At 53.8% G+C, this 16,192-nt stretch overlaps 1 protein-coding gene across 11 annotated transcripts in view; it reads left to right on the forward strand.

Moving 5' to 3' along the window:
* The window catches only part of CACNA1E (calcium voltage-gated channel subunit alpha1 E), a 131,240-nt gene extending 118,971 nt beyond the window's left edge, over window positions 1–12,269 (forward strand). For 3 of the 11 annotated variants that reach the window (XM_065071819.1, XM_065071821.1, XM_065071823.1), the window contains 9 exons: window positions 3,954–4,059; window positions 5,185–5,292; window positions 5,807–5,907; window positions 6,189–6,295; window positions 6,928–7,036; window positions 8,224–8,352; window positions 9,992–10,172; window positions 10,294–10,487; window positions 11,512–12,269. In XM_065071819.1, the coding sequence (XP_064927891.1) occupies window positions 3,954–4,059; window positions 5,185–5,292; window positions 5,807–5,907; window positions 6,189–6,295; window positions 6,928–7,036; window positions 8,224–8,352; window positions 9,992–10,172; window positions 10,294–10,487; window positions 11,512–12,051 (1,575 nt within the window). In that variant the 3' untranslated portion in view covers window positions 12,052–12,269. Of the gene's footprint in view, window positions 1–1,932; window positions 2,030–3,891; window positions 4,060–5,184; window positions 5,293–5,806; window positions 5,908–6,188; window positions 6,296–6,927; window positions 7,037–8,223; window positions 8,353–9,991; window positions 10,173–10,293; window positions 10,488–11,511 lie in introns of those variants that run through there. The other 8 variants (XM_065071820.1, XM_065071822.1, XM_065071824.1 and 5 more) reach the window with 6 other exon arrangements.
* The last annotated feature ends 3,923 nt before the right edge of the window (window positions 12,270–16,192 follow it).

Below are 16,192 nucleotides of genomic sequence, written 5' to 3' on the forward strand. Positions count from 1 at the left end.
GCCAGGAAAGGTGGGTGAAAGATCACTGCCTTGCTTCCTTTTTTGCACAAAGCTTATGCATGAAAATTTGGAAGTCATCTGCCCCGCTTCAGACACCTCGAGTCCATGCACATCCAGCTCTGCTAAGGTGCTGCTTACGGGCTCTTGGACCTGGATGTTTCCTCTCGATCATCTCACTTCATAGTCTCCAGTGTTGTTATCAGTCCTCTTTCCAATGCGTTTAGGCGTGTCAGTTCTCAAAGGGGATCACTTGCCCAGCCTGTGCTGCACCTGCATCCCAAACAGCTCCCATTGCGGGTCATCACCATCCCTAGTTCACATCCGAAATGTCACAGCTGATCTTGGTGGGGGCCTCTTTGGCCAGGAGGCTGCTTCTAAGCCTGCCAGTACCCCCTATGAAGAGGTGATATCATCTTCTCCCCTTTTCATGTTGCTCTCAGCATACAGGTAGAGAATTGGTCAGGATCCTGCAAGGAGTGCTTAATTTTTTGGCAGTGCCCTTTCTCCCAAGCCACCCCAGCTGTGATGGGTTCCTCTCCAGCAGCATCCTCCCAGCCCAGCTGTATGGGTTGATGCTTTTGCTGTTGCAATGTTGCCCTTTACCATTAACCATCCTGAATGTCGCAGTGCAGGTTTGGAAGCCTGGCACAAGGGGAGGAAGAGGTTGCTGAGTCCAGGATCTGTGGGAGATCATAGAATCATTTTGGTTGCAAGAGACCTCAAGATCATCAAGTCCAACCATTAACCTAACACTGGCACTAAACCATGTCCCCAGAAACCTCATTTATGCATCTTTTAAACCCTTCCAGGGATAGTGACTCCACCACTTCCCTGAGCAACATGTTACAGTGCTGGACAAGATGTACTTGAGTGGTCTTCAGGATGTGCAGAGAGAGGGAGGCACAGCCCAAGTATCTCAGCCTGGCAGAGGGCTCAAGGCATCATCGGGTGGCCTGTTTTTGGTAGTGTTCCTTGCTGCACAGCCCTGGGCAGGTCCTTGCAGAGCAGAGGAATGCGAGGTGGGGGTCCATCCTAGCTCCCTCCCTTGGGAAAGCCAAATGAAGCCCAATGTTGGAAGGCCCAAACAGCTGCCTCTGCTGAGACTCTTTAAACTCCAACCTGGTGGAACTTGCAGCAGCATGTGGGAGAGAGCCAGGGTGGGAGCATGGCATGTGTAACTTTTCCTCCTGGTTTTGTTTTGTTTTGTTTTCTTTATTTTTTTCAGCCAATTCAGCATGCCTTTTTTTGCACTGGTGCATGGTGGGGAAGTGGTCCATCCGCAGAGCCAGACGGAAGCAACCGGGCATCTTCCTTTGACAAGTGACCCTGGCCCACTGCCTTCTATGCAAGATGCTGCCTCCCAATTGCATAGACCTTATGAGCTGGGGATACACAGCCTTCCAGCTATGGGTTAGGTGGCCATGCAAAGCAACACCCAGGTCCCCCCCCGGAGGGAAAGATGCTACGGAGGCCACAGAGCACTGTGGTGCAAACCACCCTTATCTCAAATAACCCATGGCTTGAGTGCCGTGTATCTGATTTATACCACTCACACACAGCCCTGGAACCTCTGGGATGAGTTGGGGGCTGCTGGAGGGCTTTAGGAGCTTTAGGAGAGGGGTTGAGAGCAGAGAAGGACCCCCAGACAGGTGCTCAAGGCCAGCAGCAGAGAGGAGAGGGGTGAGTTGCTTTCTGCCAGCATTCCTGGGTCTGTGTGAGCAGTGCTATAAATCCACATCAGGACAGTCTCTCATGTATGATTTGCCTTGATTAACGGGTTTCCTGTTCTTTTCCTGTTTGTCCGTTTGTTTTTTTTTTTTTTTCTCTCCTGTTTTCCTGTACTATTTTTTGTTCGTACGTTTTTTCCGCTCTCTGGGAATGCCTCCTTCTCTCTCTGCATCTCCCTCCCTCCCCTTCCCCCTTCATGAGCAGTGGCCGAATCCATTACACTGAGATGTATGAAATGCTGACTCTTATGTCACCACCGCTAGGCCTCGGCAAGAGATGTCCTTCCAAAGTGGCCTATAAGGTAGATCAACCCTTCCTTCTATGGGGGCTAGAGCTGAGCAGGAGCCGGGGCTCGAGGGAGCTGCGGGAGGTGGGACTGGGGGGAGCTGGGGAGGTGCTGGGGGCATCCAACATGTGTTTAGCTCATTTCTGGGGAGCCCGGTGCACTCAGAAGGGTCCTAGCCACACTGGTTTGTCTCCACAGCCCACACGTGTGATGCTGGTGTGGTCACTCATAAACCGGAGGAGCTCTGGGGTGGAAAACACCAGTTGGAGAGGAAGGACAGGATCAGCAATTCAGGGTGTTTCAAAAAGATGGACCCAACATGTTACAATTACACAAAAATTTGCAGACGGTTTAATGAGTTATGAGGTCTTAATAACCTCTTTATAAATGCTCTGCGTTCCCTCCACCTGCTGTATGGACAACATCAAGACAATGGTTGATAGTTTGTGGCTGTGAAGTTATAGTGATTTCAGATTGGGTCCATCTTTTTAAAACACCGTGTAGCGTGGAAACAGGAGGGTTGGAGAAGACAAGGTGAGGAGCAAGCCCATAGCACAGCTGGGAGGGTGGGATGTCCCCAGGAGCTCATCCCCTGGGCTTGAACCATCCTTGTCCTGGCTGATGCAGAAACAGGACTAAAGCCTGTGGAGGTGGGAAGCAGGTGAGCAGCAGGGACACATCCCAAAGGAGCAGTTCTGCAGTGCCTGAGGATCACAAGCTATCTCAAGGATGGCTTGTGCAAGGCAAAGTCAGGTGCCTTCTAAAGTTGTCTCTTGAGTTTTATCCCCATGCTTCTTCTGGGCTGGTGGCTAGCAGTCGTGCTCCCAGCTGCATAGGCATGGAGCATGGGAAGCCCTGAAGGACCCGGGGTGGGAGTTTTGCTGAGGGCAGCAGCTGCTCGGACAAGACCTGGAGCTGTGGAGCAATGTGTTGTCCAGGTCTGGAGCAAACTGGAGGTTTCCTTGGCAGTGGGCTGCTGCCTGCAGCCCTTCCCACAGCATTCAGGAAGGATTTCTGCACACTTGCAAACGTGCTGCCACCCTCTCCAGCTCTCCCCTATTTGTTCACACATGCATCCATCATCACACTTTTCCAGGAGAAAAAAAAAGGGAGGTTTGAAGGCAGGGAAAGGACATGAGGAGCCCAGGGTGAGAGTGGGGGGGAAGGAATGGGCAGGAAAGGGGTGACCCAAGGTATTCACAAAGCAAAATATACTCTCTGGAAAGTGGATCTGGTCACTTCGGTTTGCACCCCGCCTGCCCAGGGTGGGGAAGGAGCATGGCGTGTCTGACCTGCCCTGGTTGCCCTTCTTCTCCTTCCTTCTGCACTTTTTCTCCCCTCTCCTTCCCTTCCCCACCCTTGGATAATTTGGACCCTGTGCATGTGCTGGCAAAACTTCATCTCTGAAAAGACGCAAAAAAAAGGGAGCGCCAGGATGTAGCATGCTAGAGAAATCCAGCCGATCTGAAGTCCCTGAAGGTTAGGGACCCTCCTCTCCCCTGCCCAAGGTGGGAAGGGTTGAGAGGTGGAAAGCCAAACCCACCCGGGGAATGGAAACCTGAGCCCCCGCTCCCCTTCCCGAGCATTCCCCCACACCCGCATCCCTGAGGGGTCTGGGTGTCTTCCCAAAAGTACTGGGAGGTGCCGGGGGGAAGGGGGGGCTCAGGGGCCGTTCCTGGGATGCAGGAGGAGCCCTGGAAGGCAGTGAGCCGGTGTCCTGGGGTGGAAGGAGCCGGGGGGGAGGGTGGCGGGGTGATCCTTGCCCTTCTTTTTTGGCTGTGCTGTTTTGACACTCTTTGTTGCTTTTTATTTTTTTTTTTAATTTTTATTTCATTTTTTTTCCCCTTTTGTTTAATGTTTAATTTCTTTTCCTCCAGCCTGGTCGATGTGTTTTTCGATATTGTTTTCCGTCCGCTGTTTTCTTCTCTCTCTTGCGCAGAGACTGGTGCTGATGAACATGCCCGTGGCCGAGGACATGACGGTCCATTTTACCTCCACCTTGATGGCGCTGATACGCACGGCCTTGGACATCAAAATTGCCAAAGGTGAGGTCAGTGGGGTAGAGAGGGGACAGAGCCAGGAGGGTCTCAGAGGGACCAGCACTCATCCTTTGGGCAGGCTGAAGACATCACAGCCAAACTGGGGTTGGCCACCCAGAACCTGGCAGGTGGATAGAAGTGATTACCTTAAACAAGCAAATTTCTGCCACTCTCTCTAAAAAATCTGTTTCTTTAGGGAAGAGGTAGCCAGTTTTCCACTAGAGGCTGCTTCTAGAGAGCAGAAGCAGAGTGATGTCCACTGCATAACAGAGAGAGAGAAAATTCTCCTTCCTCCCCATATACAAAACTAAACCAGGGACGTAAAAGATCACAAGGCTGGAGAAAAGAAAGCTCTCTCTTGAGGAAGATAAAATGTTCAGATCTGGAAAACCTGTTTTGTTGTTGTTGCTGGAAATACTTTGACTCATCAAATCAAAAGCTTTCTGTCGAAACATGCCATTTTCAATAAAATGTCCCTCGGGAACAGCTCAGCTGTTGGAAGAAAACCCAGCCCAGGGCAAGATATTGGTAAAAGCCCAGTGCTGAGATGGCTCCTTGGATTCAAGCCCCTCTAGATAAAGCAGAGGTTTGAACCTGGTTCTCCTACAGCTCAGCAGAGTTGCCCCAGGCTTGGGTGTCTCTGGCTGGCTCCATTGACAGCTCCATTTGAGCCTGGGTCTCCCTAAGGTGAGCAAATCCCATCACTGCCAGCCAGAGAGCTCTGCTCTTCACTTTGCACAGTATTTAAGGATTTCAGCCAAGTGGAGCTGCTCTTTCACCAGCACATGATCCGCTCACCAGCAAAGAGAAAGTGGGGCAGTAGCAGCAGGTGTGTGTGGGCTGGAAGTAGGACTGGAGTCAGAGACGGACCCAAGGCAAGCTTGAAGATGGCAGCTTTGAGTGGGAGGGCAGGGGACGGGGAGACGGAAGCACATATGGAAGGGATGGTGGGAACATCGTCCCTGCGAGAGCAGGAGACCAGGCTCGGTGATGCAAGGTGGCCCTGCCAGCCCAGAGAGCTGGTTGGTGCTTGTGAACCTCACTTCAGCCTGGGAAAAGGGTGATTTTAGTTGGGTCCTGGTGCCAGGTCTAGAGGTACATGGACCATTTTTTCCCACGCTGCTGTTCAAGGTGGTGCAGATTGGCAGCAGTTAGACTCCGAGCTTCAAAAGGAGATCCTGACCATTTGGCCTCACCTGTCCCAGAAGATGCTGGACCTGTTGGTACCCATGCCAAAAAGTAAGTCTCTGCAGGGACTGTCATCACTGGCAAGTTGCCATCAGACCTGCAGCAACCTCTTCCCAAAGGGAGGTGCGGACCAGTCAGACCAGTCTCCAGCTGGGGGGGACAAGTAGGAAGAGGGTTTGTGTTGGTATGGGCTGACTTCTGCCTTGCTCTGCCTGCCTGTTTGGGAACCCTCTTGAAAAATGTCCAGTTTGCAGTGATCTACTCCTGCCAAACCCAGAGTATCCTGGAAATCATCTCTGGAGCATATAAGGGCAGGAGGTTGAGCATCATTTGCTCTATTACACATGATGATGTGATAAAGCCGTTTGTCTTGGTGGTTTATGATGATGCTTTCAAGCCACCTCCATCCATTTTATTTCCACATGGGTGTTCAGGTCTCTTTTGGAGTGGTGAGCAGAGTCTGACGGTCACCAGGGTATCCCACAGTAGGGCTGGTGCCTTTAGGCTTGCTGTTTCTCTTCAGACAGAAGTGTCCCTCTCCTTCCTTCCCCTCTTATGTTTTCAGCCTCTGACCTGACTGTTGGCAAAATATACGCAGCCATGATGATCATGGATTACTACAAGCAGAGCAAAGCCAAGAAGCAGCGGCAGCAGCTGGAGGAGCAGGTGAGGCTCAGCGTGGGCATGTGATGGGCCCAACGGGGATGTTCAGAGCATGCTTGCTGCTTCCTACCACATCCTGACCAAATGTGCAACCAGCCTCAGGGGATGCAGCTAAGGGATGAAGATAGTAGGACAAGTTGGAGTTTGGTGACTACAAGGCATATGTATACGCATCCTCGGTCCGTGACAGCAAACCTTCCCGAGCAGTGGAGACTGGGTTGGTGAAGCACTGCATGTTCATCTGCATTTAGTACAAGCTCAGCTTCTTCCTTTCTTCAATACAGAAAAACGCTCCCATGTTCCAGCGCATGGAGCCGTCCTCCTTGCCGCAGGAAATCATCTCGAATGCCAAGGCTCTGCCTTACCTCCAGCAGGACACCCTCTCGGGCCTGTGAGTACCACCCTGAGAAGAAGGGAGGTATTCCTGGTGCTTTTCTGGACCTGCAGCCATCATTCTCTGGAGCTGGCACTGGGATGCACAGGGTTAAAGAGATGCTGAGAGCTGGGGAAACCCAAACTGAGACAGCTCATGGCACAAAGTTTTTGCAGGGTCCTGGGAAGCTGGTGTATGTTGGCATCACCAACAGCAGCAGAGGTGGCAAAGGGGATGGCCAGGTGTTTGCATGGAAGCTCTTGCAGGACCATTGTGGCACTAAGTGCAAATTCTCTTACCTAGAAGGGTCTGGGATGGACCTGAACCTCATGAGCAGTTGAGCAGTGGGTCCCTGCGTTGTGCAGGGTCCGTGGGGGATCCCAACAACTTGGCTGGTGGGAATGAATGATGGGAGTTGCTGGCAAGTGCACTTGGGATGTCCCACTGCTACCGCAGGACCTGGTGCGCTGGTGCCCTCTCCTGCCCAGGCACCACTTCAGCTCTCCATAGCACATGATGTTTGTCCTGGGGGTCTTGATAGCCTGGGGGACAAGCACAGGGGCTCCTCAGCTCTGAGACACTGGAGTGGTGATGCTCAACGATGGCAGCACCCGGCTTGTGGTTCCCCTGAAGGTGAACTGTCTTTGCAGGAGCAGCCGGAGTGGGTTCCACTCACTGAGCCCACTCTCGCCGCAGGAAATCTTCCAGCTGGCGTGCATGGATCCAGCCCACGGGCAGTTCCAGGAGCACCAGTCTCTGGTAAAGTCACACACTGCCTGGTGGGGACTTGCCCGCAGTCACAGCGAGGATGCTGGTGGGCATGGGGAGGTGTGGGGCTGCTGACATGGCAGTGAAACGCTGCTCCTTGCCCCTGTGGCAGCAAGTGTGGCAGCTGCTGGGTCACACAGAGATCTGAGCAGGGGACAAATCTCCCTGGGTGTCACCCAGCTGGGACTCTGGACCCTCATCTTTTGACACAGCCTTCCTGGACCAGCCAGGGTCCAGGCAATGTCAAGTGCTTTTGGGGCCACAGCTGTGAGTGGGGTCTGATGTCCTGCAGTAAAATATCCTTCTCTTCACAGGCTGCTCTTTTTTCCCACTGAGCACACTCATTTCAGTGGGTTACCCAGTGCTGAGTGATGGTATCTGATGTTTTCGGATTCATGTTCATTTTGTTGTCAGTGCTGGTGTCCCTGACCCCAAACCAAGCTGTCAAACTGTCTCCCAACAGGAGCACACCCCTCTGGCCTCACACACATGCTGGCCAGCAGCAGCAGCATCTGTCTGTCTGTCTGTCTGTGTATATATATATATATATATACATATCTCTATATATCTCTCTCCATGTCTGTGTGTGTGCATTTGTGCACCACCATGACATTTGTCAGATGCAGTGTGGTACCACTGTGCATCTCCAGCCCAGTCCGTGTCCCCAGGGTCTGTAGTTCTCTGTGTGAGCTGTACCCTGCCCTGGCTACCCTGTCCATGTCACCATCCTGCCAGCAGGGAGGTGACAGATGAGACTGCCCCCTCCCCATAAAGTCACCTTTGAGCAGATCTCCAGGGTCACTCCCGGCCCATCTCCTTGACATCACATCCTGTAGAAGAGTCCCCTAAACTGGGAATTAACCAAAAAGCAAAAGGAAAAGAAATTAAAGCCCAGGCAGTAAGGGCATCACCAGATCCAGGCAGGGCTCCCACCACCATTGAAGAGGTGCAAGATGAATTGGCCACCACATCTGGGCTCCCCTCCAATGGCTTGTGAATCTGAGATTATTTTCCAGTGGCAACATGATAGATGATATATTTTAGACTTCCTTTTTGGCCCACTTAAAACTACTGTCCCTGGTTGAGAGAACAGGTTTGTCCCCTGCCCATGGGGCAGAAGCAGTGCACTACCCTGCTCCAACCCCATCCCAAGAGCTTGGCTGTGTCTTTATTTCCAGGAGCCAGAGGTTAGGGAGTTTCAAAGAGTGCAGCCCTCTAACCGTGGCAGCTACCTTCCTGTGGACACTCAGGACCACGCTGTCTCTGGGAGGGCCTCCTCCATGCCTCGTCTCACTGTGGATCCCCAGGTAAAACCAAGCAAAGCCCCCGTGGGTGCTGGGTCCAAGTAAAGTCCTACCAGGTAACACTGGGGCTTCTCTCCACGCTGATCAAGTCCTGCAAGCTCCACAGCATCCCCAGTGCCCTGATATCTGAGCATCTCCACATCTTTGGGGTGCTGCACAAGTAGAAGAGTTGCTGTTGCCCTAAACGGGGAGAGCAGCCAGGGGAATCCATCTCCTGGCTCATGTGGGGAGGTCCATGGTGGAGCAGGACCAAGCCGGGAGGTTGCAGGGTCCCCCTGCAGAGGGACACCCTTCCTTTCCTCCAGCCCTGAGTGATGGCTGAGGTTTGAGGAGTCCCAGCCCGGCTGTCTGATGATGTCCCAGGTGATGAAACGCCTTTTTCTTCGTTTCCCATTGTCCTGATGCACATGCTTCTCCGTCTGTCCAGGGGAACCCAGGCCACATCTCACCTCCTCGTTTGTCTGCCCGGTTTCTCTGTTGTTCTGTCTTGTTACTCAGCCTCAACACAGACATAGATTCTCTTACAGGGTTTGGTTTTGCTGTGAAGTCTCTGGGTCTGCTTTCTCACAGAGGTGCTTGTGTGACATGTTGTGGCACTTTGGGGCATGAAGAAGAAGGGAGGCTTTGCCTTGTGGGCTTTATTGACCATTTGGCAGCGGGGGAGATGATCAGAAGGGAGGGGATGGGAGCAGAAAGGGGACGGTGCGAGGAGACAGTGAGAATGACCTGAGGCTGCAGAGGGAAAAAGCTGCTAGAATAAAGTGAAGGAAAACATAGAAGGAGGTGATGTTCTCCACACAGAATGTGAGAACACAAGCTAGGAGGAGGGGTGAAGGTAGAAAGGAGAAGCATAGAAGCAAGAAAAGAAAGGGGAGGGATGATAAACTAGAGGAGAGGAAATTCAGGCCGGACATAAGGAAGAAATGTTTTACACTGAGGGTGGTGAGACCCTGGCCCAGGTTGCCCGGAGAGGTGGTGGATGCCCCATCCATGGAGACATCCCAGGCCAGGCTGGATGGGGCTCTGAGCAACCTGAGCTGGGTGAAAATGCCCCTGCTTATGGACTGGGTGAGCTTTGAAGGTCCCTTCCAACCCAAACTGTCCTATAATTCTATAAAACGTCAGCATGAGTGGGGAGAAGAGGGAATGAGTGCAGGAGAAGAGCATGCAGGAAAAAAGGAGGACACAGGGGACCAGTGCTGCCACTGGAAAAGTGGCACCGCCAGGAGAATAAATGTTAGGTGAGGGCCACTAGGGGAGTTCCCCTTCTCAGTTATTTCTTCTTCAATGTCTCTGTTGGCTCCACTCAGTCCTGGTTTTGAGGCAGGGATGGATGCCGAGGCAGCCTGGGTGGCAATGGCCTGTGTCCCCATGCCTGGGGGGAGGATGCTGCTGTGCCCTGACACACAGCCACTGGCTTTGCTTGCAGAGCACGGGCAGGGGAGCTCACAAGTTGAACCCCACTTTCCTCTCACACCTGATCCGTGCAGAGATTATTTAGGGGGTCTGTGCTTGGGCTGGCTGCCCTCCCACACCCTGAACCTCCCCATCCCAGAGGCTGGTGTGCCAGTAATAATGGGTGAACTGGTAATTCTATAATTGCTAACCCCCTCCCCGGCCGTCCGGGGTTGCCGCATTGCAGGTGGTGACGGACACGAGCTCAATGCGGCGCTCATTTTCCACCATTCGGGACAAGCGCCCCAACAGCTCCTGGCTGGACGAATTCTCCATGGAACGCAGCAGTGACAACACCTACAAGTCCCGCCGGCGCAGCTACCACTCCTCACTCCAGCTCTCCGCCCGGCGCCTCAATGCCGACTCGGGTGAGCAAGGATGGGTGACCCCATGCTACACCAACACAAAAAAACAAAACAAAACATGCCAGCCAAGCGTTCCCTGCTCCTAGGGAGGGGATGGTGGGGACTGATGGGAGTGTCCCTGCAGGTCACCGGTCTGATGGGCATCGCTCGGGTGGCAGAGAGAGGGGTCGATCCAAAGAGCGCAAGCACTTGCTGTCCCCTGACATCTCCCGCTGCAACTCAGAGGAGAGGAGTCCCCAGGCGCAGGACGAGTCACCGGAGCGGCGGCGTGAGTCCCGGTCACCCAGCGAGGGCAGGTCACAGACACCCAACAGGCAGGTGGGTGAAAAAATACTTTTTAAAGGCAAAGGGGATCACAGACAGAGCTGCTTGCCAAAAAAGATAAGCCCCAATTCTGGGAGCTCTGTGCATGGAGAGTGTTGGTCTCTTCTCCCAAGTAATAAGAGACAGGATGAGAGCAAATGGCCTCAAGTTGCATCAAGGGAGATTTAGGTTGGATATTGGGCAAAATTATTTCCTGAAAAGGGTTGCCATGCATTGAAACAGGCCCAGAGCAGTGGTGGAGTCACCATCCCTGGAGGGGTTTAAAAGATGCGTGGATGAGGTTCTTAAGGATGTACTTTAGTGACTGTTGGGTTAAAGGTTGGACTTGATGATTTGAGGGTCTCTTACAACCAACATGATTCTATGATCTTCCTGTGGTGGCATCTGCCTGTGTTCCCCATGAGCTGAGCAAGCTGAGGCTGCTAAGGCACCCTATAGAGGATTTGGGGAGAGAGGTGGATCTCCACACTGATCCTCTCACCACAATGGCATCTGCTTACTGGCAAGGACGAGGTGTCCCAGCTACACAAGCCTGGAGATGCCAGTGCTTGTGTACTTGAAGCCCATGGAAATGCTGACTGTAGAGGCCAGCAGCCAGCCATCCGATAGCTAATCCCTCAGTGAGTTAGGCGATGTCCTGCTGTTGGTGGCCACCAAAAGGTATTTGCTCTTGACCATGGTGCAGACCCCAAGTCAGGGATAGGGTGGCAAAATACTGGCCCAGGTTGCCTAGAGAGCTGTTGGATGCCCCATCCCTGGAGACATCCCAGGCCAGGCTGGAGGGGGCTCTGAGCAACCTGAGCTGGTGAAAATGTCCCTGCTCATGGCAGGGTTTGGACTAGGTGAGCTTTGAAGGTTCCTTCCAACCCAAACTGTTCTATGGTTCTATAGGGTGGGTGAGGGTGCAGGGGACTCATCTGAGCAGGAGGGTGCTCCAAGGAGCCCCATGGCTTGGGGGGTGGGTGCCCGGTGCTGCCTGTCACCCCTGAATTCCCCAGCATGTCTTGGTGCCTTGCAGGGAACGGGCTCCCTGAGTGAAAGCTCCATCCCCTCCATCTCGGACACCAGCACCCCCCGGCGAGGCCGTCGCCAGCTCCCGCCAGTGCCCCCCAAACCACGTCCCCTCCTCTCCTACGCCTCCATGCTGCGGCACACCGGAGACGCCTCGCCGCCCCCTGAGGAGACCGAGGGGGGGTCCCCGCTCCTCTCCTCCAGCTTGGAGCCCAACACTGCCGGCTTGACCGAGTCTTCCAGCTCCCCAGCAGGGAAGCAGAGCCGCCAGTCCACCCCTCATCGTTACATCTCGGAGCCCTACCTGGCCCTGCACGACGACTCGCACACCTCAGACTGCGGGGAGGAGGAGACGCTCACCTTCGAGGCGGCCGTTGCCACCAGCCTCGGCCGTTCCAACACCATCGGCTCAGCTCCACCGCTGCGGCACAGCTGGCAGATGCCCAATGGGCATTATCGGCGGCGGAGGCGAGGGGCAGGGCAAGGGGTGATGTGCGGGGCCAGCATTGACGTGCTCAGCGACACCGAGGAAGATGACAAGTGCTAGAAGCTGTCCCCACCATCCCATTTCAGCTCCCTCTGCCCCGTCCCGCCGCCATCCTGCCCCTCTCCAATGCATGCTCTTCGCCACGCCTGGGAATGAAACAAACCAAAAGCAAAATGCTGGGGGAAAGAAGAAAAGCGAAACGTCTGAACGGAGGGGAAAAAAGGACAAAAAAAAAAAAGTCTTTGTGCAAAAAAAAAATTAAAATCTGTCCACTTTCATTTATTACTATCACTTTTTTTTTCTGCACAGAGAAGCATTTGATGGGCAGCAGAGCATGTGTGCTGGGGGGCGAGCAAGAGCCCCGCTCCCAGCCCCTAGCAGGACCCCTGGGAAGGCTCATCCCGATGAAGTGAGAGCCCCGGGAAGGCTCATCCCAATGAAGTGGGACCCCTGCGAAGGCTCGTCCAGATGGTTTTCTGCTCCCCGAGGCCAGAGAGTCCCAGCAAGGGGGTACTGAGACCCACTTCACTCTGTGGCTCAGAGTTTCCTTCCCTGTGGGTCTCGCCCAGCCCAGGGACAAGGGGTGATGCTGGGGTGCGAGGGGTTGGGTTGCACCAGGCAGATCGGGGCGTTTCTACCTGCTGGATGATGAAAAACCGAAGCAAACAGGTTTATACTGGGGCAGGGGGGAGCAGGGTGGGGGGCTCAGTGCGGCTGAATGTATCCCATCCCCCACTGACATATTTATTTCTATACAGAGAACTCTAGGTGTGGCTGTGTGTGTATATATGGTATGTGTGTGTATATATATTTATATGCTGTATATATAAAGGTATACACATACATGGATTTGTTTTAGTCATCTGACAAAGCTGGGGGGACCCCCTGGAGGTTTGTACTGCCTGCACCCTGGGGGGCTGCTGTGTATCCATCACTTTGGGAACGTCACCCTGTTCCCCTCACCCCCTCCCAGATGTTTGTATCGGTGGGAATTGCATTTTCTCTGTTAGAGGTGGCTGTGGCGAGGGGTCTTTGAGCAGCTGTGTGGTGCCCGCAGGGCAAGGACAGGGCTGTCCCTGGGGGAACGGCTCACTTGGCACTGGCGGTGCCGAGGGAGTGATGGCAAATACCAAAAAATGTGGTATGGGGCCACCAACCAGGGCCAGTCACTAATTAATCTGGTAATTATGTACTGTCAGGTCTAACAATCCATGCACACCCTCAGCTGTGGGTGCAATGCTTTGCCTACCAGCCCAGGGAGTTGCTGGTGGCTTGTGGTGATGGGTGGCTCCTCCTGATGATCATTCTGCTGTGAGTTGTGTCCATCCTCAGCCCAAGTGTGGTCCTGGGGAGCCTTTGGAGCCTTGGGCTTGCTCCATGGGTTGGTGTGGTTGGACCAGGCATGGCCATGTGTGTGGAGGTGGGATGTGGTCTTCAGCCTTCATCCTGCTCTTCCTCCTGCCCATGGCTTCGCTCTGCAGTGGGCTGTTGTGGTCTGGGGTCTTTGGTCCTGGGTGACCTGTGTCATCTCCTGACCAAAAGACGCTACGGGTGCAAACTGCGTGTGGAGATCAGACTCCATCCTGATCGTTTTGTGAGCCCCCCAGGGAGGAGCTCTGCTTTGTGAGAAGCAAGTCCTGCCATCTCCAAAGGCTCCTGCACTCAATCATGGACCAAACTCCTCTTTCTACCGGCCGAACTGTCCTCTGCACTCACAGAGCAGGTTTTGCTAATGGGGCCAAAACCTCCTGCTGCCTTGATGGGTCCCTGCCAGCGGTGGCACCTCTGCTGTCCCTGCTCCCCCCATGCTTTCTGAATAGACACTTCCATCTGCCAAATGATCCCAAAACTCCCCAGGGAACCTTCTCCATCACTCCAGCCCACTTCTTGCATCCCCCATCTTGGTGTTTAGGGGACAAGGCGTACTTTGTGCAGCCACAGGGAAGGTTCCTGGTGGCATTAGCATCTCCCGTCCCTTCTGGGGATTGCCTGTCCCCTTCCAACCATCTGTGAGTGGTCCGTGGCTTCGATCCGAATCTGCCTGAGCATCAGTCCTTGTGCCGGAGTTTGGGGGAGCCAGGACTGATGGGCAGCGTGGGACCACGTGGGGGATGAGAATGCGGCAGCGCCGGGGGAGGCGATACCGTCCGTGTTCTAAATATAGGTGCTGGCACCGTCTGCTGCTAAATGCGGAAAGGTGTCTGACAATACACCACAGCCCACGAGGAGGGGAGGAGGTGGCTTTTTGTGTCTCTGCCTGTTCAGTGGGAGGGAGATGCTCTTGAGAGGTGGGGGTCACATTTCATGCGGATTTCAAGCTCTGAATGGTTTTGTTTCCTCGGCCCCAGGACAGCGACAGCAAGGGGTGTGTGGTGATGCTCTGCAGCAGTGGCATGGGCCTGGGCAGAGCCCCTCGGGGTGCAGCCACATGTGGCAGACACACCTGAGCTTTTTGGAATGTAAGACCTGTGTTTTACTAATGTACAGAAACTGTATGAAGCAAACCAGAGCCCTGTTTTTTTCTCAGGAGGGGCTGAAAAATGGCCCGCTCCTGTTTCTTCCGCAATAGCCGCAGACCTGCTCCCACGGCAGTGAGGGCAGGTGGGGACTCGTGGGGACAAGTGGCACCTCCAAAGCATGTTTCTGAAACCAAAAACAAAGCCCCTCAGGAGAACCATGGAAAAGACTATGCCGAGGGGGAAGGAAAAAGAGCCTTGAGGCACCATGGCAGCCTTTGTCCTGCTTTTCAAGGCACTGGACTCAGTTTGCTGCTGTACGATCTCTTGTCTGTGGCTTTTTGGACATCTCCTTTGCCTCCTGGACACCAAGGATCGGTGGCTGCTGGCTGTGTGTGACCATGGGAGGGAGGATGAGAAAGGGAGGGATGTGTTTCAACCTCTGCCTGTATTGGACAAGACCTCTGCCCAGGCAGGGATTCACCAGTAGCATGGAACGTGTTCCCAGTTTGGCGCTGGGACTGGGCTCAAAGCCCTGCAAAGTTCCTGGGGCCAAGGGAGGTGGGGTGGGGGATGCTCTTGCCTTTATCTCCCAGGTGCTGGGGCAGGATGTTGTAATATAACATGCTCATTTTGGACCCAAGCAGGGAACTGAACCAACTGACGGCGATGTACAACTTCAATGTTGGGTTGTTTTTTTTTGTCAAAAGGAAAGAAAAAATAAAAACTTGTTGTAAAGAACTGCAGCAGGCTCCGTCTCATTGGCAACCACCCACACTGGCAGGGCCATGGGGACCCCAGGTGAGATGTCAGACCCCCGCCATGGCAGGGAGTGGGTGGTGGGATGCAGGGTCACCGGGGCTGTCCCCTGCCAGCCCTGCTGTGGCATCCCTCTGTCCCCAAAGCAGGATAGGGGGACTGTGAAGGAGAAGGGCAGGGAACACATTTGGGAAGGGGTGTCACCCTGGGAGAGCTGTGGCTCATGTCTGGCTGCTTCCAGACATCCTGGCCAGGGGACAATGAGTGTCTGCAGACAGCGGAGTGGTGGGGCCGGGAGCCTGAGGAACTTTTAACAGTGACACTGCAGCAAACTGGCCTGAGGGTGCTAAGAGTATCGTGGTGACAACGTATCACTGGAGAAATGCAAGGGAGCACCAGCCTGTAAACCCATGGCTTGGAAAACCTGCTGGGATCTGGGGTTCTGGGGGATCTGGACAGCTTCGCCACCCGCCCATGGATGCTCCTGGGAGATGTCGAGTGGCTTCAGATGCTGTTGCCTGGTCCAAAGCTCATGGGTAAGTTGTCAAGCAAAGATGCTGAAGTCAGGTCTTATATTCCTTTTTTTTTGGCAGAGCTGTTTAAGCACAAAAAGTTCTCCAGCAGTCGGAGGCGAGTCAGCAGCCTGCGGCAGTCTGCAGGCTGAGCACAGGTGACAGGGATGTTTTATGGCTTTTCAAGAGGACTCTTCTTTTTCTTTCCCGGTGATAGGAGGGTGCTGTGCCAAGAAGAGCTCAGGGGAGGATGAAGGCAATTGCTCTGCTCATTGGACCACTTTAAGACAAGCTTACCTTCTGTCTCTCCCATGTGCCTGGTGCCACCGAGGACCAAGCCCAAACATCATGACGTATAGGAACCAGCTTTATGTTGCACTTCACTTTGTGCATCTTTCCCTTTATTTCCCAAATGCTGTAAGGTTTGGCTTTCAATTCTTTGGCTCATGAAGTGCTAAAAAGCCTGTTTTCAGT

Source organism: Columba livia, chromosome 8, assembly GCF_036013475.1.
Source record: "Columba livia isolate bColLiv1 breed racing homer chromosome 8, bColLiv1.pat.W.v2, whole genome shotgun sequence".
Lineage (NCBI taxonomy): Eukaryota > Metazoa > Chordata > Aves > Columbiformes > Columbidae > Columba > Columba livia.